This window comes from Lagopus muta, chromosome 11 (assembly GCF_023343835.1).
Source record: "Lagopus muta isolate bLagMut1 chromosome 11, bLagMut1 primary, whole genome shotgun sequence".
NCBI lineage: Eukaryota > Metazoa > Chordata > Aves > Galliformes > Phasianidae > Lagopus > Lagopus muta.
Window position 1 is genome coordinate 15,126,635 of NC_064443.1, and position 24,438 is coordinate 15,151,072.

General features: G+C 38.3%; 1 protein-coding gene across 2 annotated transcripts in view; it reads right to left on the reverse strand.

Moving 5' to 3' along the window:
• Nucleotides 1–1,832: 1,832 nt before the first annotated feature.
• Nucleotides 1,833–24,438, reverse strand: part of TAFA4 (TAFA chemokine like family member 4) — a 48,121-nt gene continuing 25,515 nt past the window's right edge. For both annotated transcript variants that reach the window (XM_048958040.1, XM_048958041.1), the window contains exons 3-5: nucleotides 15,704–15,859; nucleotides 7,755–7,879; nucleotides 1,833–4,256 (exon numbers count right to left, since the gene is read on the reverse strand). In XM_048958040.1, the coding sequence (XP_048813997.1) occupies nucleotides 4,245–4,256; nucleotides 7,755–7,879; nucleotides 15,704–15,859 (293 nt within the window). In that variant the 3' untranslated portion in view covers nucleotides 1,833–4,244. The remainder of the gene's footprint in view (nucleotides 4,257–7,754; nucleotides 7,880–15,703; nucleotides 15,860–24,438) is intronic.

Consider the following 24,438-nt stretch of genomic DNA (forward strand, 5'->3'; position numbering starts at 1 on the left):
ACAGGAGTTACAGCTACCTTTCTTAGTTAAGCAGACTACAAGCATGCATTGTATGCACTCCAGGTTAAGGCTAATATCTTGTTAAGAGCTATGTAACCACTTGTGGTCTGACCATGCCCATAGATACCTTCTAAAATGAAAAACTTGTATTGGCTAGGTGATAAATAACCCACCTTTTAGACCTGTCTAAAAAAATCCTGTTTCGGAAAGGGGCTTTTGTTTCTGAACTAAGTTCACCGAAGGGGAAATCAGTTTCCCATTCTCATGTTCCTTCTTTCCAAGCAGCAAGCTTCCCTGCAGCCATTAGCACCAAGAAACATCCTCATGAGCTCAGAGAGGCTCTCCATAACCAGCACGTTCCGAATCCCAAGGTGAGCAGATCCATTCTGAATCTGCCAGAATTACTGCCACAATGCAATACTTTGGGACTCTGTGCTGTGAAAAGCAGTCCTTAAAACCACACTGCAACAGTTTATAGGCAATTATTTATCCTAAATAGTTAAAAGTTTCTGACAGGATCATCTGTATTTCAGTAAATACAGAAGCATCTCATGCTGTGACAGAAGCCTTGCCTGCCTTAGCTCAGGGGCTGCTCGGTCTGCAAGCAAACTGCTATACTTTAAAGACATTTTCTATTGTAGTACGTTTGTTATGAACTAACCCTTTGAAAAAAATTACAGCAAATGTAAAAAAATTATTCACTCTCTTCAGGTACCAATTCTAACAGAAATCCTTGAAGATAACAGACTTAGAGGAAAAAGGAATAAAATCCATCACGGATTTAACAGAGTTGTAACACACAAGAGAAACCTGGCAAGGATTTCTATTAAGATAATTTATTTTCTAGATAAAGAAAATGCCATGAATCTAGTTTGACCTACATATCAGAGCATACATCTTCTTCTATATATTTATTTTGATATCACAGAGATTTCCCTGTCTAATTGACGAAGATAAGGACAACGTGAGGAACTCACTGAGCAGCGAACAATGGCACTTGCTGTTCAAAGTGGGATATGGTGGACATCCTCCTCAGTCAGTCCTGATCGTTCAGCTGTGGCTCTGCCACGAGGCACACAGAAGTCCTCAGCACAGGGACAGGCAGCACCCTGTGACCTCAGCCTGGGAGAGTAACAGTTCAGCAACAGAACTTCCAGGTCACACGCTGAAGTGGAACTGGTAAGAACATACCAACAAGAAGGTATGAGCTGAAAAGAAGCAAGCCTAGAATAGCAGTGAATAGCGTTTTGTCTACTGAAATGTCAATTCAGTGAAGGAAAATACATCAGGGTCATACTAATTAGGGGAAAAGAAAGCAGAGTTAAGTGAGATATAGGTATAATCAGGACATAAATCAGCTCAGCTTGCCTATCAGAATAATATATTACCAAAGGAGTGAGTGTCTGCAACAGCCTTTGGTTAGAAATCATATGGCAAAACTTGGCAGCTTTAGGACAGAGGGAGGGGATCAATCTCTGAACCAGATTGCAGCAGGCAATGCTGTCCTGAACAAAAACCTGGACACAAGAACCACACATTGTAGACTCACAGAAGCTTAACAGTGGGAAGTAATCAGAGATTGCCAGCATGCTGCTTACAAATGCTGCTCTTCTAGAAGCAGATATGCATAAACTAAGCCACTTCCATAGAGAACACACGACAAATCTGGGATGCTGATCTATTTTACTAACAGAGCCTCTGGCAAAGGCTTTAATTTTGCAATCATTCAGCAGAAGGGCCATACCGGTGTCAGGTGCCAGACAACAGCATTAGAAGAAACAGCAATCCTCTAAAAAGAGACAGGTATCTATTACAGCATTTGTGCAGCCAGTCAGAAAAGGCTGTAAATCATCCCAAGATCCTCTGGAACAAAGATTCTTTAGAAATACAAAATCTTTGTCATCAGTGGAGGATCTAGGAAGGAAGTCATTCATGTGGGCTGCATTTCATAATCCCATGCAATCAAACTTATGCTCTAGTTTTCCCTTTCCCCAAGGGCACAGAATGCCCCTTCCAGGTGGGTGTTGTAAGGCACGTCACGTACCTCTTTTATGTTCCCCACAAGAAAAGCTTAATCAGATGTAATAAGGTTTGAGTCAATTCTCAGCTCTGCCACAAATCTAGCATATGAACACTGGTAAATAATTTTTCTTTGTATTTACATTCAGAAAAAGAAAAGTAGTAACTTTTCTCTGAAATTCTCATTTATCCGCATAGATCAGAACACCTCAGCAATGGTTTTTACTAAGCTTTTATATACAGAAATTAGCAAAATAAATAAATAACAATTTGGGGCCAACATTGTACAAACAGGAAACGAAAAACAACTTTCACAGATGATACTCTTGAATAGTCAGATACAGAAAAAATAGAAAGAGAAAAGGCAATATTAAAACTTAATTGGGAAATAGAAACAATGGAAAAATACCAGTAATGCAGAACTCATTAGGGAAAGCAGAGTCTGCTAGGTAGAATCACTGTTTAGCTGTCCGAGGATAGAGCAGAACATTTCTTTTTTACTTATCACCAAGTACAATGACCACCATGATCCCAGCTTCATCAAATGCATAACCAAAAGTGGGCTAAACCAGAGAAATCAGAAGAAAAAGAACACAGGGCCAGACCTTCCCCCACTAACTTCTGTGGAATTCTCTGGCTGAGAGCTTGCACTCACTCCAGCAAATCAAAAGCTAGAAAAGCTAAACATCATTATTCTGAACAGCTTCACACAGCTGATGGTATCTTCCCCACAAAGCTGAAAGCGTATGCACAATGATCTAAATTAATACAACATATTTTTTTTTTCTTTTTCTTTTTTTTCTTTTCTAGCTATATAAAAATTAGATTTACATTGTTCCCCTGATATTTACATAAAGCATAACAATGAGTTCAGTAGCTGGGTCAGCGGCAGTTCATCTGCAAGATATCCATCTGCATCATTGCATTTCAGTCAGTTGTAATGCATCCTAAGTCCAAAATGATATACTGGGGATCAGCCTGGCTACAGCTTCACTTCTACTTACTGTTCTATTTATGAAGACTGATGACAAAAAACTGCAACAGGCAAATAAGAAAAACAGTATGAAATGCATCTACAATAATATGGAACAATTATGTGTCACAAAATGTAATCACTTGGAAATTCAGTCTGTCAAAGAACTGGACATTTAATTATAATAATCAGTCTAAACAAGAACTAATTGGAAGCGAAGATTCACTTTTATCTAGAATTTTTGCTCATGAATTTTAAGCATGTTACCTAGTAGGATATAACCAAAGCTATGAAAATCCGAACAAATTACCCTCCTTCCAGTAAGCCCTCCTTATGCAGTACAAGCATGCTCACTTTTTTTCTTTTTTCTATCTTTTTTTTTTTGAGGCATCTGAATGCATATTTCTAGCTAATGGCTAAATTCGTTTCCACATCTAGATTCAAAGAGGCAAGGGATACATATACTTTGCTATTCCCCTAGAGAATGGATTTATTTTAGGACAGCAAAAGCTTTATCTACTTTCCAATTTTGTCTCTTCCTCATGCTTCCCTGCCATCACTTGTGAATGTAAAAATTAAAGTACCTATAACTACCTAAGGAAATAAATTCAATTGCAGAGATATAACCAAAGTATGCCATACTATAATCATTGCTGATTTATAAGTGCCATCTTCTCACTTTCCAACAACCTTGATAGTTACTAAATCACAGCTGAAAATACACTAATATGTTATTTACTAACACTGCCCTGTCAGCACTGGGATCAGCTTTGTATTTTTCTGCTGTACTGTGAGAAGTACCTCAGACAAACCCATAATCGTTCCAACGTAAGAATTTTCTTTCTATGGTATCCTAGGTTAATTTCATAATCTAAACTCTTTTAGAGCAATTTTATATATCTCAGCATCACGAAGAAAGTTTTGTCCTTGATGTACTGCAGAAGTTCAGGTTTGTGCTTCTACAAAATGCTGTCAGGTGGCAGAAGCTGGAGAATCCAAGGTGCATTTCAGGTAGAACCAAATCTCCTTGTGTTTTCTCACTAAATTAAACATTCATTGTTCTGTATAGCAAAATCCAGCTTCAGGAACTGCAGCCACGGTTGAAAGAAGAGTTGTTCTTTTCACTAAGTCATTTTGCAAGTTCAAAGAATGAAGTCAATAGCACCCTCACAAAATAGGGTCTCTGTCTAACAGCCAAGCGATGCAGTTGCACACACCATTGTTCCAGTAGGACCCACAGGTTTATTCTTTGCTACCGTGTTACCTATAAAAGAGGAGGAAACAGTTACCAACATAGAATCTTTCCAATGAGGATTATAAAACATGCTCCATTGTAAAACAGGACACATCATGAATGAACTAACCCCAGCCAAACATTAATTATACTGCTATCCAAAGTACAAAGATTTGCAGATGAAGAAATGGCTGTTTACCATTAAACAGCCACCAACATCACATGGAACATCACTCTTCTGCTTCATTTAGTTTAGCATCAGTTTCAACACCAATGTCTACAGAACCAGTGTACCACTTACATCCCCAAGAACCATTCATGCAAAGTGCCCATTCCCAGCAGCACATCTAATGGAAGGGATGCACAGATCAGAGAGAACGTCATGTGCAGTGTGGACAAACTGCTGTTGCAACTGCAGTCACTTCTGGATAGCACTTCCTCCACAGGATCCCATGGTCTTCACTTTATTGCACTATGCACACTCCATCAGGTGTGTTAGGGGTGTATGTGCAAGCCTTATTGCACGCACACAGTGCTAAGCAAACCCAGTGGGTTTGTCTGCACAGTGAGAGGCATCACCACCGTGCAAATGGGTGAGAATAAAGCAGCCTGCAGGGAGGAATTTTGGTCAGCTCTGCTCTGTAGCATCTGGACATGTTATAAAGCTTAACAAACACATAGCACAGTTCTTATTTTCCTCCCCACAGTAACTGGTTTAAATACAAGCCCTTTAGCTTTCCATGTATTTAGATGTCCCACTCAGCTACCACCTATACATCTAAACACAGAGTAGCATCAGGAGTCTCTCCATGCTTCATACACTTCAAGTCACTCTAATATTTTCGAATAAGATAGAAGACTTAAAAGTGATTACTTGGCATTTCCTCTCTTGGTGTGTAATTAACCTGAGGAACTCGCTATCCCAACTAGCACTGATCCCAAGGTGTTAGTAGGCTTTAAAAATTGATTAGAAATTTAAATGGTAATGAGATCATCTTTGCTACATAACATAGAAAAAAAAATTAGTATCGAATGGATCTCAACTCTCATGTTTTAGATGTAAGCCTACTACAAACTGAAAGCATTTCATATGTGGGTACATTTTCTATAACTGCCCACAAAGGTTTTGCTGTGTGTTTCCTATTTAAGTATCCCAGCACTGAGCTACACGGGTGCTGTATAGTTTGGACTACTGGTCATAGGGCAGTCCTTTACTTGTGCTGAGTTTTAATAATGCACTTAATTCATATTCTGCAGATTGAGTTGAGTGTGGACAATTATTTTGATCATTTTTAAAATAATAAAAAAGTTACCTCACACCTTTTCCTCTAATAAAGGGTTTTTCCATCCGTTCCTTTCCACTCTCTTTCCAGTTCAACATTGTATGTGCCACAAGCTTCTGTTCAGAATCTGGAGTTACCTTTATTCATTATATTTGTGCAATGACTGTACCTTAGTAGATAATCACCCATGAGCAATGCAAAACGTATACAGAGGAAACATGGATGTGCTCTTTAAGGTAGCCTGCTACTCACCTGTTCCCTTCTCTAACACGGCCAATAACTAGTAAAGTTTAGGACTCCTCTCAATAAGATGTATAACCATTAACTTTGTTATTCATATCTATATTTCTGTTGTTGTAGAACTAGGATCTCCCTTATGCTGCCACTATGCACATCCACAATGAAGCACAGCCCTACTTTAATATTTGTAAGTCTAAAATAACAAAGGACAGCAAAAGAAAAGCAAAGTCATGCAAGACAAAAAATGGGCAGCTCTCATATCAGTAATGTTGTAGAACAATTCACATCTAAGTATACGTGCCAGTTGTTTGCTTATCCTTTCAATTAAATATCCCTTAATCTCCTATGGTATAAAAATCAATGCAAAAAACATCACTGCACATCCCAGCAAAGTAGAGGACAAGTTTAATGAAATATCATTTGCTCTCATATTGCTACATTATGCCCTCTGTTAGACTCACACAAACTCACCAGACTTGACGAATTTGCACAGGTCTAATTGCAGGCAGGATGATTTGTCCCACTCCAGCTTTATAAAGACATCTCTGAACTCATCAGAATGCATTGCTATATTCTGTAGCTTGCCGGTTGCATTTTTTGTCATGGATAATAAAATAAATGATCCATGCCAACTTTGCCCTTCTATTAGTAAACTCCCACTGAGTCAGGCTTCCTCTTTTCACTGTTTAAGAGCAAGAGTTGTAAGTACAGGCTATATTATATGTCTTGGGGTCAGTTGACCTCACTGAACTGAAAGGCAACTGCACACCGAAGGAAAAGACAGCAACATGAATGAAGACCTGATGCTCCAGCTGTCAATGCCATAGATGTCATTATCTTATTCAATCCTTACTTGTCCTGTCTCACCATTCTGTCTAATGCCACCACACCACACTATCCCTTATTTACATATGAGCAGCTGAAGTCAATGAAGTCAAGAAAAACTTCAAACGCTGAGGGTAGTCTGTACCTTTCAGTAATTCCTCTGACTGAGCAGTGGCATTGGACCTGATGACCTCCAGGTTTCCCTTCCAACCTAAACCATTCTGTGATCTTTAAAAGAGAAATAGTGTTTTTCATATTTTTCTGGTCAGATTTCTCCAAAGAATTTGCCATCATGGTAAGTGTATGGCTGGGCTCTGGACCACTGAACTCACTCCACAGCTGCCCAAAACTAATTTTCTCCTTCATCCTGAATTAGAACGTGTTTTTCTCCTTAAAACTGCAATTGTTAAACAGCATCTGATGTCAGTGTTTGCTTATTAATTCAGACTGTTACCTAATCAACAATATTCATTTCCATTCAGAAGAGGCTGTAAAGGAAAAAGCTAAGCATATGTCTTTGCTGCTATAGCCTGGTGAAAGCTCATGTTTTATGATATATTTAGACATGCTGTTCACTATTACTTGTTGAACTTCAGTGCACTGAACTCACTTCAGATTGTTAAGTAGACAGAGAACATGATATTTTCTTTCTGCTGGCCATTAATTAAGAAATAGATGGCAGAGAAAAGCTTATTTTAAAAACAGGCTGTCTCCACGATGGCCTGTAATTAGAAATTATTGGAACCAGCTTGATTTCCACTGGTGCTCAGTGTCCCACAGTTCCAGTGACGTCAGTACAAATTCTCAACTCCAAAGGTTAGCTACTTCATTCCAAAACTAAAAGGGCTTTGCAGTAGTGCAAGAATATAACTTTAGATAATTTTACACCCTGGATCTATGTAATCAGTATGCAAATAGAAGAACTGATCCTGGAACACTACAACAGTCACATCTGAATCGTTTCTTTGGTTTGACTCCAACATCCAATAACTCAACTAGGCTGGGAGCAAAAGGGCAGTTCTTACCCAGCATTTTCCTGTCTGAGAACAATTGCATTAATCACTCTTTCCAGAATACTGAGGAGTCTAGCACTGGTGCTCACAACCACGAATGCTACAAAATTAGCAAATGCCACCAACAGACTTCTATCTATATTAAAATAGGTGATTTCTGTACTTGCCTTTGTGGTTTTGACTTTATTTCCACTGCTGCAAGACCACCCTGAGTAGTCTGGTAGCACCTTACAGTCCTCTCCATCCAAACAGGGGTTCATATGACACCACCACTTCTGCAGGACAATAGAAGCTTGAAAAAGAAATGGGAAAGAGAAACAGAACACAATCGTTTCTTAATACTGTTGTTTTTTGTAAGTAGGTTGCCCGTGGGTTGTTCAGTTGTTTGATTACAAAAGGTAGAACCCACAGTTACTGTTTTAGAAGCTTAACACACTGATCATGTTTGAGCTGCAGATATGGCTAAAAAAGTTCACCAGCACACAGAAGAATAAATGGCATAGAGACCAATGCTAACAGAGAGTGACCTAACCTCTGGAAGTGCCTCTGCTCCTCTACTGACTACAGAAGTTGCATACTCCCTTCATTTATGTGCCTTAGCAAAGAACCTGCTGTAAGGCAGTAGGAAACTAAGGCTTTTTGTTTAATTCAGATATGCATATGCGAGACTGGACAAAGAAATGGCAGTTTCTCCCTCCACTGGGTAAGAAAATAGAACTGCATAGAAGTAAGCATGTGAAGTCTGTCAGTAGGTAGCGCAAATAAGGACATGAAAACCATTGAAAAGCATTAGATTATTAACTGAAAATCTACTTGCAGTTACACTGCCAGTTTTGCAAAATGTCTGGCAAGGCTTCAGTAGCACACTAACTGTGCAAATTTATTAATTTTCTACCCTTAAGCCAATTTTTGTTAATAAGCTCCCACTCGCTATTTTTATACCCGTAGTCGTGACTTTTTAATACTGCTGGTAACAGATACACTTTCCCAAAAACTAATGCAAACTTCTGCATGCATTTCTCAGTTTTGCATTGTTCACAGGATTCATCCAATCCCAGAAAAAGTGATTTTGAAAAGTATCGGTTTGTAATCATACACAAACTAAACTGGATTTCAAAATAAAAAATGGTTGGGAATGCTGATGTAGTTAGTCTGCATTATTCTACTCTGTGCACAAAATATGCTTTACAGTAAAGTACATCCAAAAGAGATGAACAAAAATAATTTAGTCTAATTGTTGTAAAGCACTTCTTTTTCCTTCTAATTTCAAGGTAGATTCATATCTCTGCAACCTTCAAATTAGGGTGACAAGCAAGCAAACTGACATAGGAATATTGCAGAAATGCTCATTCAATTACTTTTGTTTTGTGCTTTCATTCTAGGGCTACGTGAAGAGCACTATGAAAAATGCATTTCTGAAACACCAGTTTAGCTTCTATAAATGATTCTTTCACTCTCCTAACATTATAAAATGAACGCATGATTCCTGTCACCAGCTATTTGCATCCTAGATAATTTGCTTTGATTCTGACTGATTGCTGATGAAATGGATGAAACCTGGTTAGCTTCCCTAAGAGGTGAGGGATCACTTCCACTCCAGATAAACGGTCCAGCAGTTTATTTCATATCTTTGCTACTTTTTAAGAGAAAAATTGAATAATTACATTAATTTCTGTTAAATGTAACCTACTCTAGAAGGTGAGACTCGAGAAGACTGAGGGCATCTGCAGGGATGTCTGCACGAGATCCTGGTAGTAAGCTAGCTGCATTTACAGAGATGACATTCAGAGCCAGCAAGCCCTGCTGGGAGGCCTGGCTACCACATTACACAGCTCTGCAGTGTGCTGTTGTGAGCATGGATGCATTGACATAAGAGCTTGCCTGCACTCAGACAAGTGAGCCCGCTTTCATATTTATACCACTATCACCACATACCTTCCTGGTTCATGAAATGTGGGCCGTGTACAAAAGCAGTGAATCAGGCCCATCACTTCCAGCAGTACCATCTTCCATTAAAATAAGCAGAGATATGAGAAGGAAACGTTGTGGAGTCAATCTAACTCAAACAAGCTCTGCCTAGTTCACCTTCTGTTCGTCTTTTGTTTAGACACTTTCAGAGAAAATGACTCTTACCCTTCTCCAATTTGATTTCTATTCTGTGCAGACATCTTTCCTCTGATTAATGGAAACACTTTGAAATCCCTAATGCAGGTCTCATTCTATTAACTTTCAGCAAATCCCTAGTCCTTTGCTGTAGCACTGCACTAATTCTTATATCCATTTTATGTCCAGTCTCTTAGTAGTTCTAATGTCCACTATGCAGGCTATATATCCTAAATGGCTGTGGCTGTTTGTGTCAAACACACTCCTGAGATTAGTCTATTAAAATTCTCCATCAGTCACTTAGGTTTATCTTCAGAGTGAGAGCTGTTTAACTATTGCTGTCCTTGCAACCATGTGATTCCATAGGACATAAAAGTTTCCAGTTTCCAGATTGAGGCACTCTTGGAGAGGTTTCAGCAGATGACTTTTCTAGGAAACAAGAGCAGCTGTGTCACACTCATACACAACCACCCTAATGAAAGGAAAGGAGACTACTTTAGTTTGACATTTGCCAGTCAATTTGCTGGTGGTTACCCTACTAGAAATAAATCTTCTGCTGACATCGTTCCCTGGATGATGCAACTCCATGGAAACAGTAGATTCACAGAGATTAAGGCCAAAAGGTACCAATACATCATCTTGTCTTGCCTTATGCAATTCACTGTGTTGTGCCCTCAGTTGTGTTCAGTTACATTGTCTTCCAAGCCATTCTGGCACAGGTGAAGAAAGTTACTTCTCCCATTGACATTTTTCACAACAATTAAACAATCTCAGCATGAAACATACAGCTTTGCTTTTTTTTTTTTTCCCTCCTTAAACCTCTTCTGCACTTTCTTCTACTTTACAGCATCTGTTAGTAACCATCATTTTCTCCCTGTGAAGGCATTGAACGCGCTGCAATCAAGTCACTTTTCAATCTTCTGCCTGATAAGCTGAGCTGATTCAACTTCTTCAGTTTCTTGATGCAATGCATTTGTCTTTATTAACACAGAGTTTTTTCAAACAGGTTCAACTCCCCACAACAGAGGACTATGCCATGTGACTGCCTTGAGCTCATCGTTAGTTACTCCTTTGATCCGGATGAAATCCATTCTTTCTTTTTTGGTCAATATTTGCTTTCAAGTCAGTTGAAGGGATTACAAAAAGTTTATTTAATGATTACTTCATATTCTGCTTAAACAAATCCATGTTATCTGTAGTCATGACAAATACAGATGTCTTTCCTACCTCACTGGATTAAGCTTTCCATATAAATTTTCAGCTGACTATTCATTCTATTGTATATTTCCTTTTCTTCTTTGAATACTGACACAGCATTAGCATCCTTTTGAGTTATCAAGTATCCTGAAATACATCCAAATACAGTGAGAAGGAAATCTTATCTATTTGCCATGTATTGATTGATTTTTTGTTTTGTTTTGTTTTCTTGTTTCTTTATGGTCTCTTCCTTTCGGTCTGTAATCCAGTTGGCTTTCAGCCTGAACCGTACTTTTTCTTCACTGTGTTTCTTTGACCCTATAGAAAACCTTTAATTATTTAGACCTTGAATCCGAATGCTTTTCCTCATAAATTCTAGTTCTACCAGACTTGGCTGGATGGAAAATGATTTGGGTACTGATGATTTACTCAGAGACATTTAAAGCACTTCACTTCTCTCCAAACAAAAGTTATTAATGTTTTATCTTCTTGGCAGTAGCTGCTAGACAACCTAGAATTGCTTACTCCATTCCACAAATTCCACAAAGAAAATGGAGAAAAACGAAATCTCATTATGACTATTTTAAATGTAATTGTTGATCACTGACAGAAGAATGAGTTGACCTTTGTTAAGCAACATTTTCTACAGCTGCAATCAAGTAGTATAGCCACAACTCAAGGCAGGATACACAGGCTGTATGGGATGTTTTCTCTGTGTATTTAACTACTTGTGGTCGTATTTTTTTCCTGAGTTTAGTGGCTCATTTCATCTACAGCAACATTTCTCAAAGCAGCAAGTTAGCCTGTGTCTGAAAGGTGGGAAAAAAAGAAGAAAAAATACAGAAAAACGAGGTGTGCCTGTGTACAGAAGCAATAGCCTTGCTTTTCTTGTTTGCCAATACTTGCCAATAGCTTTCAGAACTAAGTTCAAATACACAGATTAGAGCTTTTTGTTAGCTACATCCAAAATACAATTATCTGAGAGAGAAGAAAGTTAATGAGCATGTCAATGTGGACAAGGGATTACAGAAATACCCTGACCCAAAGGCTTCCAGCTTTATACTCTCATTTAGGCTACCACAAGCGATTTTACTATGCTTGTGAAACCCTATTGAATATCCCAGACTATAACACTGACTTTAGCCTTTATATCCTTCTTTTAAATGAACTAATCTGACTTCTGCTGCTACCGGTGTTTAAAGTTTCTGGGAAGAATGACACTGTAGAATTGCAAAGCACTCTATAAATGTTAGTTAGGGCCCACAACGATGTGGGTATTATCATACCACACTGAAAAGGAATGGCTCGTAGCACTCAAGGCACTTAAAAGTTTCACTTAGTGTATTCATAAAATCTAAATATTTTTATATTCCTTCCTGTACAATTTTAACACATTATTTTCCTGGAAATTTATCCAGATATTTATATTTTTTCTACAACTCAAAGTACCTTTGTTTCCTCCTTATCGTATATCATGAGGAAAAAAATATGTCACTTGTGGAGATCTATGTCTAAATGTAATCATATAGACACCCAGTCTGACTTCCCTCAAACAGGAGGCTTTCCCAAATTCTGGTAGCTCTGAGTATTGGTATGCTGTGCTCTACTTCTCCAAGCACAGTTTAGCCTTAACATACAGTACTGCTTTAATAAAGTGCTGGTTTAATCTGACCTTGTGTAAAGTTCTTCATCATCTGTCAAGCTATTTCAAGATCCAAATATCCAGCTGGCCTATGACTACATCCTAAAAACAATAATGACAGGCTTTATAAACCTTTTTTATGGCCTGTTTATGCAAAAGGGCACAATGCCCAATACCTATCAACAAGGAGCTGTGTTTGATGAACTAGATTCTACCTCCACCCAAATTAATCAAAAAATCTGTCACTGAAATCCTGTGGGAGTTGGGTCTGAAAACCCATATGCTGAAAGAGTAAGAAAATCAAGGGGAAAGAAAAATAACATCTATAAAGTACCAAAACCAGAAGTACAGATTTCAGATGGAGCTTATTTTAATTGTTACAATTTTCTGTGGAAAAAAAAACCAAAACATATATATATATATATATATATATATATATATAGCTGAAGGCTACTCAAATGTGAAGTTCTATTCCAGAACAGAACAGCAAGTACAGTTTGTCTAGAAATTGCTGAAATCCCACATCTTAACTGCCTTCCATACTCTGAGAAAATCTATTTGCTGCAGTGTCTTTAAGTTCTTGTGGATGAGCTACAATCAGTGATTTGCCAGCCTGGCTGAAATGAACATTAGAGCCAGCTCACTGTGCTGCCTGGATTGTAAACACTAAAACAGAAACCAGACCTTCATTTAGGAAGAGCAAGAAGCAGCAGACTTCTTTAAAATCATCAAATAGATATCAAATTAATTAATTGTAATTATGTAATCATGTAACCAACCATTTGTTTGGCCAAGAAAGAAAAATTCCAATAGCTTTATTTTAAGGTTGCCACTCAGTGTTGAACATAAAACATGAGCCCGTTCACCCTCTTCCAGTAATCTCTTCATTGATGGTAATGGTTAAAATACACAAAACCTGAAAAGTTCAGTCAGTGTTCGCATTTGGATGATTTCACCCTGCTTATTATTGTTCTCCACCATGACTTTCTCAGTTATTTCCTTTTTGAACATGCGTTGAAGAGGCTAAGGTCCAAATAGAACATGTTTATAGGTATATATGTTGTACTTGGATTTAGAAAACATTTTTAATAAACATTACTAAGCACTAGACTTCTTTAAAATCAAGATTTCAATCTGTAAAAGCATCTGTGTGTATGACCAAAAATCACATCGTCTGACACAACCAGTGGGTGGCACCTAATGAATACATTCAGTGAATGTGAAGTGCCATATTTCCTCTTTTTATCTGAGCACAATCTAACAAGTATGTAATGTGAGGAAGGAACTGCAGGCAGCACCCATGTGTGCCATGTATGTTCATAAGCACAGAGATAATTGCTACTCTAATGCAAATAGTGATTACTACTGGATAAGGTCTGAAGTTCAAACGAAATACTTTATAATACTGCTGTAAGACAATTGCCCTACAAAATGTTTTCTTTTGGTTAGAAAAATTGTAATTCAAGCATGTCCTTCCCTTTAAATTCAGAGGCAAATCAAATATCCTTCTGTTTGGCAAAGAGGTGTTAGAAAAGAAAACAAAACCTCTGTATCAGCCTGAAGTATGCGAATTCAAGAGGGTTTTTTGTTTGTTTGTTTGTTTGTTTGCTGTTTGTTTCATTTTTGTTTTTTTTTCCAGAAAAGATTTCTGGCTTCCACAGCATAGAAGCCAACTGGAGGCTGTGTACAGAGTGGGGAAAAGCACATTTAATCCTGAGGCTGAGTAAAAATAGTTATAATTTCTGTGCTACAGCAACAGAAAAAACACTGCAGGCTCAGATTCTTGCAGGGAAAAGAAACCAAAAAGTGAAGCATGTTAAAGCATTACCCTAAGAAATGAGGAGGAATCAAAGACTTCCACTTTAGGAACCAAAACCTCACATTGATAATATTCTGTCTTATTTAATTTCAGCTATCCTTGAAGGTAACAAACAGCCACTAAATTCTTTCAGCAACTACTTGTACTGACAGACTGAATTAAGTTTCTATCATATCATACATTTATGTCTTTCTATCATGGAATGTAGTGTCACCTTTGCAATCCTTAGGCAAGTTTAGAACACTGACTGACTTTTATTATCTGTCATATTGAAAAGTATTTCTGTTTGTTGTATCACCTGAAAACAGAGGTTATTTCTCCTTTGAAGAGAAAACTACTTAACAAATTGTACAGTTAAAGCTTATTATGCTCCCAGATTACAAGGCATGTAAAGTCTGAATAGCCTTTTTAAAAAAAATTTAAAATGTTTTCTTTAATAAGAAGTGGAAAACAAAAAAGAAAAAAAAAAGACATACTGCACGTATTTAGTTTTATTTCTAGAACTAAATAGCTCTGAAAGTTTAGAAAAAATGTTTTTGAGTCTTTTGTTTTATATTTAACTCATAAGGTTGTAGTTTCATACAGAAAAACAAAAATGCTCTGCTCTGGTCTACCAACTCCAACTCATTTGGAGTTACAATGTACACAATCCAGTAGAGGTGGGACACCATTATAGCACTGATGTCCAGCGTTAAGAGACCATTCAGCACATAAAATGGTGAGTCATCCATCTGGAAAACAGCTTTCACAATCAGATGTCCCAGCATTGTCTACATGCTCACTCTTAGGGCTGCATTTATTATCCAGTGACTTTCCAGCCAAGTTACTAGGTCTAAAGGTAACTGGAATCACAGAATCACCAAGGTTGGAAAATATCTTTAAGATCATCCAGTCCAACCATCCTCCTATCACCAATAGTACTCACTAAGCCATGTCCTTCAACACAAAATCCAACCGTATCTTGAACACCTCCAGGCTAGGTGACTCCACCACCTTCCTGGGCAGCCCATTCCAGTGCCTGACCACTCTTTCAGAAAAGTAGTATAAGGGTTAATATCATTAATTGAAGTCTTTTATTTCTGCTGTTTCCAGAACAGTCTTAAAGTAGAATTCTTGTGTGAAAAAAAAAAAAAAAAAAAAAATTAAGAAGTTTTATTGGCACAGACATGAAATGGATGAGTACATATATTAAGAGGATTAATTACACCCGGATTTATGCACAGACTCATTATAATCAATGCACAGCGATGTTTTCAAAATTAACAAAAGGAAGGATTATGCTTTTGAGGCAGTGGGGAGTCAAACCATCAAGGAGAACAAACTTAGGAGCTGTGGGTGAGCAGGAGGCTGCTTACCTTCCACACACGAGGGCTGAGCCCGCGTTGTCCCAGCCACCTGCCCCGGGAAGCAGGAGCACTTGACTGTTTGCGATCGTTCCTCAATCCGGTTCTTATTGCAGCAACGATGCACTGCCACAACCTCGCATGTCCCTTGCTTGACTTGGTGCTGGCCTAATAATTGCAAGGATAAGTGATGGAGAGCAAAATAAAACATCAGGTGTATAAAGAAAAAGTCACTGCTCTTCAAATAGATGGCAAGCACATTTCCCCAGGACCCTGGGCTCCTTGTACTGGACTGTTTTCCTCCAGTCGCCTCCTAAACCCTTGCTCAGAAACCCCACTTCATGATACTCTTCTCTTTGCACAACTCATTTCCACATTCTCACTTTCTGAACTGCCTTCAAGTGCTTCATCTTGCATTTGTCTGTCTTACACAGAGTAGAGTCCTGAATGGCTCTTATCTCTGTTTGTTAAGCACCTTGTAAATTAACACTACTATGGAAAAGGGTGCTGGGTTTTGTTTGATTTTAATTTTACTAAGTTTGACAGATGATGCCAAAAATATTCAACACCTAACTAGGAGAAGGGACTAAATTACAGATATTGATGTAAAGTTATGCAGTATCAGAGCTACTGAGATGTAGCAAAACAAGTGAAAATATTACAATGGCAAGCTTGTAGAACTACCCTGCTTGCCCATCCAGTATCTGTAACTAACTATACAGAGGGCATCTTGCTCTGATTCAATATGGACACGTTTACATGGTTACATCCTTATAGACAAGATGTTACCAAATGATTAAGTGGGAAACCTTCAACAAAGTTAGCAATGCAATTTAGGCCTCCAAACTGGTTTCCCATGACAGAAAACAAAAAGAGGACAGTATACAAATATACACTTAATTTTTAAGAGGTTGACTTGGCAATGTTACTTTGCCGTGCGTGTTTTTGTTCCACAAGTACTTCAAACACAGCTGGAGGGCTGCCTGACTTTTCTTGCCAAATATGTATTCACAACCATCTCAATGGGCAGAAAACTATGTATACGAAATCCTGGATAGGAAATTTAGTCTTTATTTGTGCACTCTAAATTTAAAAAGAAATTCTATGCACAGAGGTGTTTGGATGCCTTTCCTTTTTTCCTCAGTAAAAACCCACGCTGAACATCTAAGCAAAATGTGCCAGAGCAGAAAAAAGCATAATGCATTTTACAGAAAGTAGGAAAAATGTTGAAGACAGCATAAAAGTATCTTACATATCTACTGTATTAAGTTTACCGGCAGACTATGAATTTCCATGCAAGTACCTAATACCTATACCATAGTAAACATGAAAAAAAGGTGAAAACAGCTATGAGCTCGTAGGTCAGCAGCTTCTCTGTAAGTCAATAAAAAAAATAAAAGCACAAACAGACAAATTAAATTGGCCGTGCCACTTCATTGCAGAGTATTTTTCTACAAAACACCCCTGAGTGACAGCGTTTGGAGATACAACAGCGTTTGTAGATGGACAGAGATTGTGACAGAAAAGATTTTGTAAATTGAGGTTGTTAGTCTGAGAGCATTTCTCTATTTATTTATTTATTGGATCAAAGTCGTGAGCCAAAACACTTTGGAGTAAACAGGGTAAGTTTCCATTGGCTTAGAGTAGTGGTCCTGAACTCTCTGGAATCAGTGGCAAAATTCCTCCTGACTTCAGGAGAGCAAGGTTACTGGGCCATGACCTGAGAAGGACACTTCATATTGGAGTGAGGAAAGGAAAAAAATGCTCAAGCCACATACTTGAGTTTGCTATGTATCTCACCTGAAAGACCAAGTGGTCAAGTCTTGTTTTAATTAAAGTCATTATTCAACTCACATTAGATGCCAAGATAAGAGAAGAAGCCATTTTGTCAGAGAGTACATCATAAGGATGGACTAGAGCCAGCTCCAGGGATCAATATGTAGCTGAAAGAATATCTCTTTTCAAACCCAAACCCTGCTTCCTTGAGGTGAATAGCCCTGAGAAGTCAATACCAAAATAAATCAAACAGGATTTGACCCCCAGGAAAAAAAAAAAAAAAAAAAAAAAAGTGCCAAGGGCTTGCTTTCAATTATCTTATTTGAATTTTGAAGCACTGGCATTGCTCCTGTAAAGTGCCAGGAGTCAACAGGAGCTCAGATACGTCAGGCAAAATTATGTTACATCCCAGGTGAGTCCCGTGGCTCAATAGCTGTTTTGCTATGTGCTCATTCATGCACAAGCAAGAGAAGGTGTCTCCTCTTTGCTGGCAGAGGTAGGATTTTAAGGTTTGAGAGTCCTGCTGCCATGCAAAGGAAGACAGAGCTCCCATCCTTTGCCCCTAGCATGCAGATCCTATGGAGTAAAACAGCAAAAGGTACTAAAAAGCCAAAGACATCTGCATGCATCATTTGCATTAATTGGATTGCCCTTGTAATAGTCTTTTCCCTCCTACATACTCACATCTGTATTTCCTCCTGCTTGTTCACGCAGATCTTAACAACCCTTCATTCTGTTGAACACCCGTATGCATTTCCTCTTAATGTTCAGGCACATTTGCGAACAGGTGCTGAACAATTGCTAAGCACTAACAAGCTAGCTCTGTGCACCATTTTTCTCAACATTCAGCAATCTAGAGGACAAGCACTCAGTGTGCAGAGCGGCTTTCAGAGTTCACAAAACTCAACGAGTACCTAAAAATCTAACCATCGACTCAAACAGGCTATTCGCTGCCTAAATCTCTTGACATCTTATCTACATCCAAGTGCCCAAATGCAGAGAAGAGAAAGAATACAAGAATACTTTTCTGCACACTTTAACCTTCATTTTGCCACTAGATAAACCTTCAGCTCAGGTTTAGAGTACATTTAAGTTATGGCTAAGAGTAGAAGAATCAAAATGCTCAAGAACAATCTCAAAATATTTTATAATGAATGGATTCTCGGGAAGACAACGTACTGGAGAAGTGGGGTCTGAAGAATTTTTTAAATAGTGAACATCACAGTAAACGAATTCTATGCCAGGAAAGCCATTCCAGGGAGAACTGCAATGAGAGATAGGTAGAAAACCAGAACTGGGAGAGCAAAGCCCCTTTGGGCTCACTTATAAAAAGCCTATAAATTCACAGCTCTTCACCTGTAAACCTATTCAGATCTGCAACCCAAGGGCTGTCAATATTTGCAGTTGAAATTCAGTTACATCTTCACATTTAAATAAGAGAACTCTCCAAGGAGAGATGCATTTTATCAGCAACAGTACTAGAGAAAGGTTCCTGCTGTTGAACACCTTTTGCATACTGAAAGAGGAGATGTCTGCCAGTCAAGCACTGTGGAGGATAGAGGACAAATCCTAAGGACTGTAGGACACCGGGCTGCTTCTGATCAAGAGTTTGGCACAGATGATGTTCTCCATATCCCTCATCTCTCAGCTTCCTCAGAATTACTAATGCTAACTAACAACACCTTCTATATCTCTCCATGTGGGATTCAGACAAAATGGGAGACTGCTTGTTAATGGAAGTTGCTTCTGTTTAATACAATTGTTCAACTATTAAATTTGACAAGACTTTGCTTTCACTTTCTTCTATTTAAATCAAGGGACAGATATGCAATTAATGCTTCTAGAACTCTGCAATCTTCAAATGAAACAAAGAAAAACACAATTATTGTCAATATCAAACATCACAGTGATGTACTTCAAAACTACAAGGAAAAAGAAAGAAAGAGATAGACTTTCAGAATGCTACTAGCTAATCCTGTCCATGTCCATGCCATCTCTGACTAATTCTAATCCCTCCCAAAGAGATTCTTCCAATGCTACATGCACACAGGCTGCACGCCTTTATCAGAAAGGCTTAATCCTGGATAACCTCCTCTTCTAATTTCTTAGCTCAGAAACATATGGAAACAGCACATATAAAGAAGGTTTTTAATTTCTCTTTCATAAGTTGCTCCATTGGATGAAGAATGCAACTAGCACTGTGAAGAACAATGTATCTAGGATAATACAACCCTATCTCAGCACATTCTTCGCTGAGCCTTGAAACCAGCAAACTTGGTCTGCACACAAAAACCTCGCATCATTTATTTAAAAGGTAAGGGGATGTCTGTCAATAAAGAGATGAATGGCTATGGAAGCTAATACTGCACCAACAGTATTAGAAACAAGTAAGTTTAAAAGTCAGCAATGCAGCATGAAAGAGAAAAGCACTCCAAGAAGCCCAGTACCAGTTCATCTGTTCTGTCTTCATTTCATGTTAGCTTTTGCTTACATAAGTGCTCACCAAGAGGTGAATATTCCTCCAGAAAAACAAACAAATAACTAAATAGTATTTGCTGTTTTTCACATTTTGTTACCCAGGATACACATGAGAACCTCACCAGATCACTGTTGCACTGTTTGTGTGTCTGTGTCTTCGTGAGATGAGGGAAGGGGAAATGGAGAGGGGGCATTTCCAAAGACAACAGGGGTTTCTAGAAGAAAAAGCTGAAAGTCACTTGGAATGTAAAACTAAGACACCCTCTTCTAAGATGAAACGAAACCAGAAGGCTTCTCTGCTAATATTCCACCCACCACTGGATTTTTTCACAATCACTTCACATTCACATCAAGGTCCTGACCTAGATGCTCTCTTTCAAGGATGCACAATACTTACATGAATACTTTCTCATAAACTGTCTCTGCATACACAGCTTGGTTCACTTTTGCTTGTAAAGCTGTATCTTTTCACTTGTTAGCAGTAAAAAGACTGTTCAGAGGCAGTCCAGATCTGCCACAAAAAGACATTTCAACTGCTTTCCAGATAAACAGACAAGAGATATCTTCCCATAATCACCTGCCCATGATAACAGGGCAGATGTAGTACAAAACCAAAAAGAGAGAAAAGGTATTCAGCTTGCTATCTATCCATTACTTTCATGTTCCTTCCTCACATACATAGCAGTACTGTGATGACTGAAGCTAACAACTGTAATGAAGCAAGTAAGAAGAGATGCAGTGATCTCCCACATTAAGAAATTGACACAAATGCTCACACAGTATTCATGTTTCCAACCAAAGAGTTCCCATAACATTGCATCCCGTGTTCCAATCAAAACATTTCTGCATCTGCTGTTGCAGCAGCCAGCAACATGGGATGTACAAAATCCCAAACAATATTGTAACAAGTGAACCAGCACTGAACACCTTTAACTTTTCTGGGGCAAGATGTGATGATGATTCTCAAACATGCAACCAATTTGAGAGGAATTGTAGGAAGAGCAGATCTAGGTATGTATTCCAAAAGAAAATGAGTGGCTTCAAGCCCTGATAATGAAACCCCGAACAGTAAATGAAATCAAAAGCATAACCCTTCATATGTACAGGTAGAGGAACATGCTGACACAGCTGGAGTAAATCATGTAACACAGTGAATTCTTTGGCAAGCATCAGAGGTCACATCCATATGGAGATTAAGGTCCTCTGGAATAACTACTGTAAGTGACCTTAGATCAGACACAAACACTGAAACTTCTCCATGGAACAAAACATTAAATCTGAGCAGTCAATAAATCAAAATAGCTGAGACCAAAGTAAGTGCTGCAAGTGAAGGAGGGAAGAGGGAAAAGTTGCTGCAAATGAAAAGAAAGGTGGATGAAGAATGACCTGGAAGCAAAAACTATGCTGAAGCTAATCAATAAGGATTGCCTTTCAGCCAGCCAGTAATATTCATCCCAGTTCAAGCACACATACTGCTTGTACAAACTCAAACTGAGAGCATAAACTTCACAAATTATCTCGAAGTGGTGCTTATACTTCCAGCAGGAAACTTTCCAGTGTACCTATTTTAGGTGAGGCATGACAAAATATTTAAGGGAACGACTTGGTTTTCCACCACATCTTGTAGCAAATGAACAATGCTGTGTGCTGTAACATCAGCATATTTCCTGCATGTCCCATTATCATGCACACATACTATTTCTTTTTCTTGTTTCTTTCTTCCTTCACAGATTTACCAAGGGAGAATGGGAAAAAGAACGGAAGTACTTTTAAACAAGAAAGAAATGAATGAATGAAAGAAAAACTTTGTCTCACATATGCAACAAAACAAATTTGGGGGGATTAGGCCTTGTGCCCTTCTGAGCATTCCTCCACCACCTGAAATATCAAATGACTGCTTTTGGGCTTAGCTGTATAAAACAAATGTTTGTAATCTACTTAATACCAGAGGTATTTCTGACTCAGTTCAAGGTCATTCATCAGACAAGAATGATATTTGTTTAGAGAACACAAAAGAGTAATTCTCAGCTAAGACACGAGCCTCTGCAGATTAAGAAAATAGCAGTTGCCAGAAAACAGAGCAGATGTTGGAGAAAAAAACATTTTTTTCATTTCAAGCAAAAATTAAATTTTTATAGTCATGCCCAAGTATAACAAGTAAAATGGAGGAGAGCAAGTAAGGGAACTGTGCTCTTGCATTTCAGCGCAACATAGTTTGAATACACAATCAAAAAAGAGCTCCACCTTTTTATCTTTCTTAAATGCAAAGCTGAGTCTCCCTTCTTTAACTACCTTTTCTGTGACTGCAAAGGAATAGGACTGTGCCTGAATTTGACAGTCAAAGGTAAACAAACAAGTAATTACTTGTTAGTTAACCTTCATTTGCTAATCTGCTCAAGAAAGATCCAAAAAATAACTGGTCATTAAACACTGTGGTTTATGAAAGTTTTTCTGGTGCCATTTCCTGTTTGACAGCCTTAATTTAGAAGACTGAATTTGGCAGTGAAACCCTTCCATTAATTGCTCTGTGTTTATTATAACCACGTAGCAATATTTGCTGCTACTAGAAGAATCGCCTCTTTCAAAAACAAGGGCCAGTGGATAACGCAGAGAATTTGAGTGATACATTTCATTGCTGAAGTGGAATGAAATTTTCATGTGATAGGCAAACCAGTAAATGGAATTTCGAGGCACACTGAAAGCAATCAGATCGGTTAATGCACTGGGCACCGGGCCATCAGCTCCTCAGCTGGTCTTTAATCCCTGGAAAAGCCTCTATGCCTTGATCACTACTGATTAATTATTTTCAGAGTTTGCTTCATTTTATATCAGGTTTTATATAGCTGTAATGGTTATCTTGGGTTTATTCTGATGGAGTGGACAAGAAAAGCATTGCAGCAGTCCAACTATAAGATCCAGCTGCCAGTTAAGCAATAACAGGTCATAAAACTAAATTGCACAAATGCATTTTTAATTCTGAGTGACGTGAGGGCTTATAAATGGCTTCAGCAAGTGCAGACTATCCAACCTGGCTGAACAGCTATTTGAACTTAAGCTGTTTTTACTATTATATCCATAAGGGCAACACTTAAGTGAGCTTTCCAGAATGCTGACAGACCTTTTCAGCCTGTACTACAGAATGTTTTTTTTTCCTTATATGGAAAAAAAATGACAGTGCAAAGTGCCTGCCATTCAATGGCACATTGTAACAGCAAAAACAACAACACATAATCCAAAAAACCCAACACATAAAATATAGATACGCTCGAATAAAGAAAAAGAAACTGATCACAATCTTCCTTCACACTGTAACTCATGATCCTGAATTATTCAGCATTACTATCCTGAATTAACAGTAAAATGATAATCTAAAAGAAGGGCAAGGATTCAGATGTTGTAAAGGTCCATCAGTTTCTTATGTCATGCTGGTGATTTTTTTTCCAAGTTCTACCATGACGATATTTTTCAAGGTTCCACAGATCTCTGGAGTCTTTCAATTTACACATTTTTTACATTTGGATCGGTTGCTTGAAGGAGGTAGGACAGAACGTGAGAGGGCCTCAGATTCCCAAAGGCTTTTAGATCCTGTTGCCAAAATAAGAAATCAATATCTATCTGAAATCAATGAAAATGAGATATTTAAATAGCAGGAGGACACCTGGATATCTTTCTAGATCTTGGCCAGAAAACAAACAGGTCACCTGGAAAAAGGAACAGCTTTAATTTGCCATAGAGAAGATTCCCAGTGTTAGCAGGAACATTTGTCACAACAGGGCAGGTTGCAGAAACAATGTAGTGAAATTGTCTTTTCAAAGTATCCCAGGTAGCTTGTCAGATTTGACAAACTTTTATTCTAACCGGAAAACAACAGACTGCCTCACCTGGTGAATTTTCCCTCGACCCTAATGAGACTATCAGCAAATGCAGAGATGAATTAGAATAGTCATTAAGGAGGCAGAGCATAAAAAATGAGCCATGGGAAAGGTCAGAGAAATGAGGGTGAATGAAGAAGAGCACGTGCCCTGTCACAACCACTGCAGATGTGAAGGAAATAACCAGGGGAGAGAAGCAGATGTTCCTGTGAAAGCTGTGCAAATTTGACGTCTGCTTTCAAGGATAATGGAGCAGGCATAGGTGGCAGGAGAGGGCACGCCATTAACTTACACAGTGCTAGAGAGTCTCCCCCAAGAGCCATTGACTTTAACAGAAATGTTGCACCATCTCCCCAGCCTGAATCAGATTAAAGGTGACCTGGTACAGTTGTCATTAGTTCCACTATTCTTCCACAAAGGTGGTCCTCTGACCGTTTTAATCAGGTTTTTCCTCTTGTAGTGTGCACGTTATAAAGGGGAAACTTCTCAAATGTTTATCCTGATCACAATCTCAAGGAAAAAAAAATAAAATCAACAATTACACGGCTTATTTCACTTGCCTTTTGAATCTATGTTGATTTTAACTCATTAGAAAAATAGTTACTCTTTATGCAACTGACT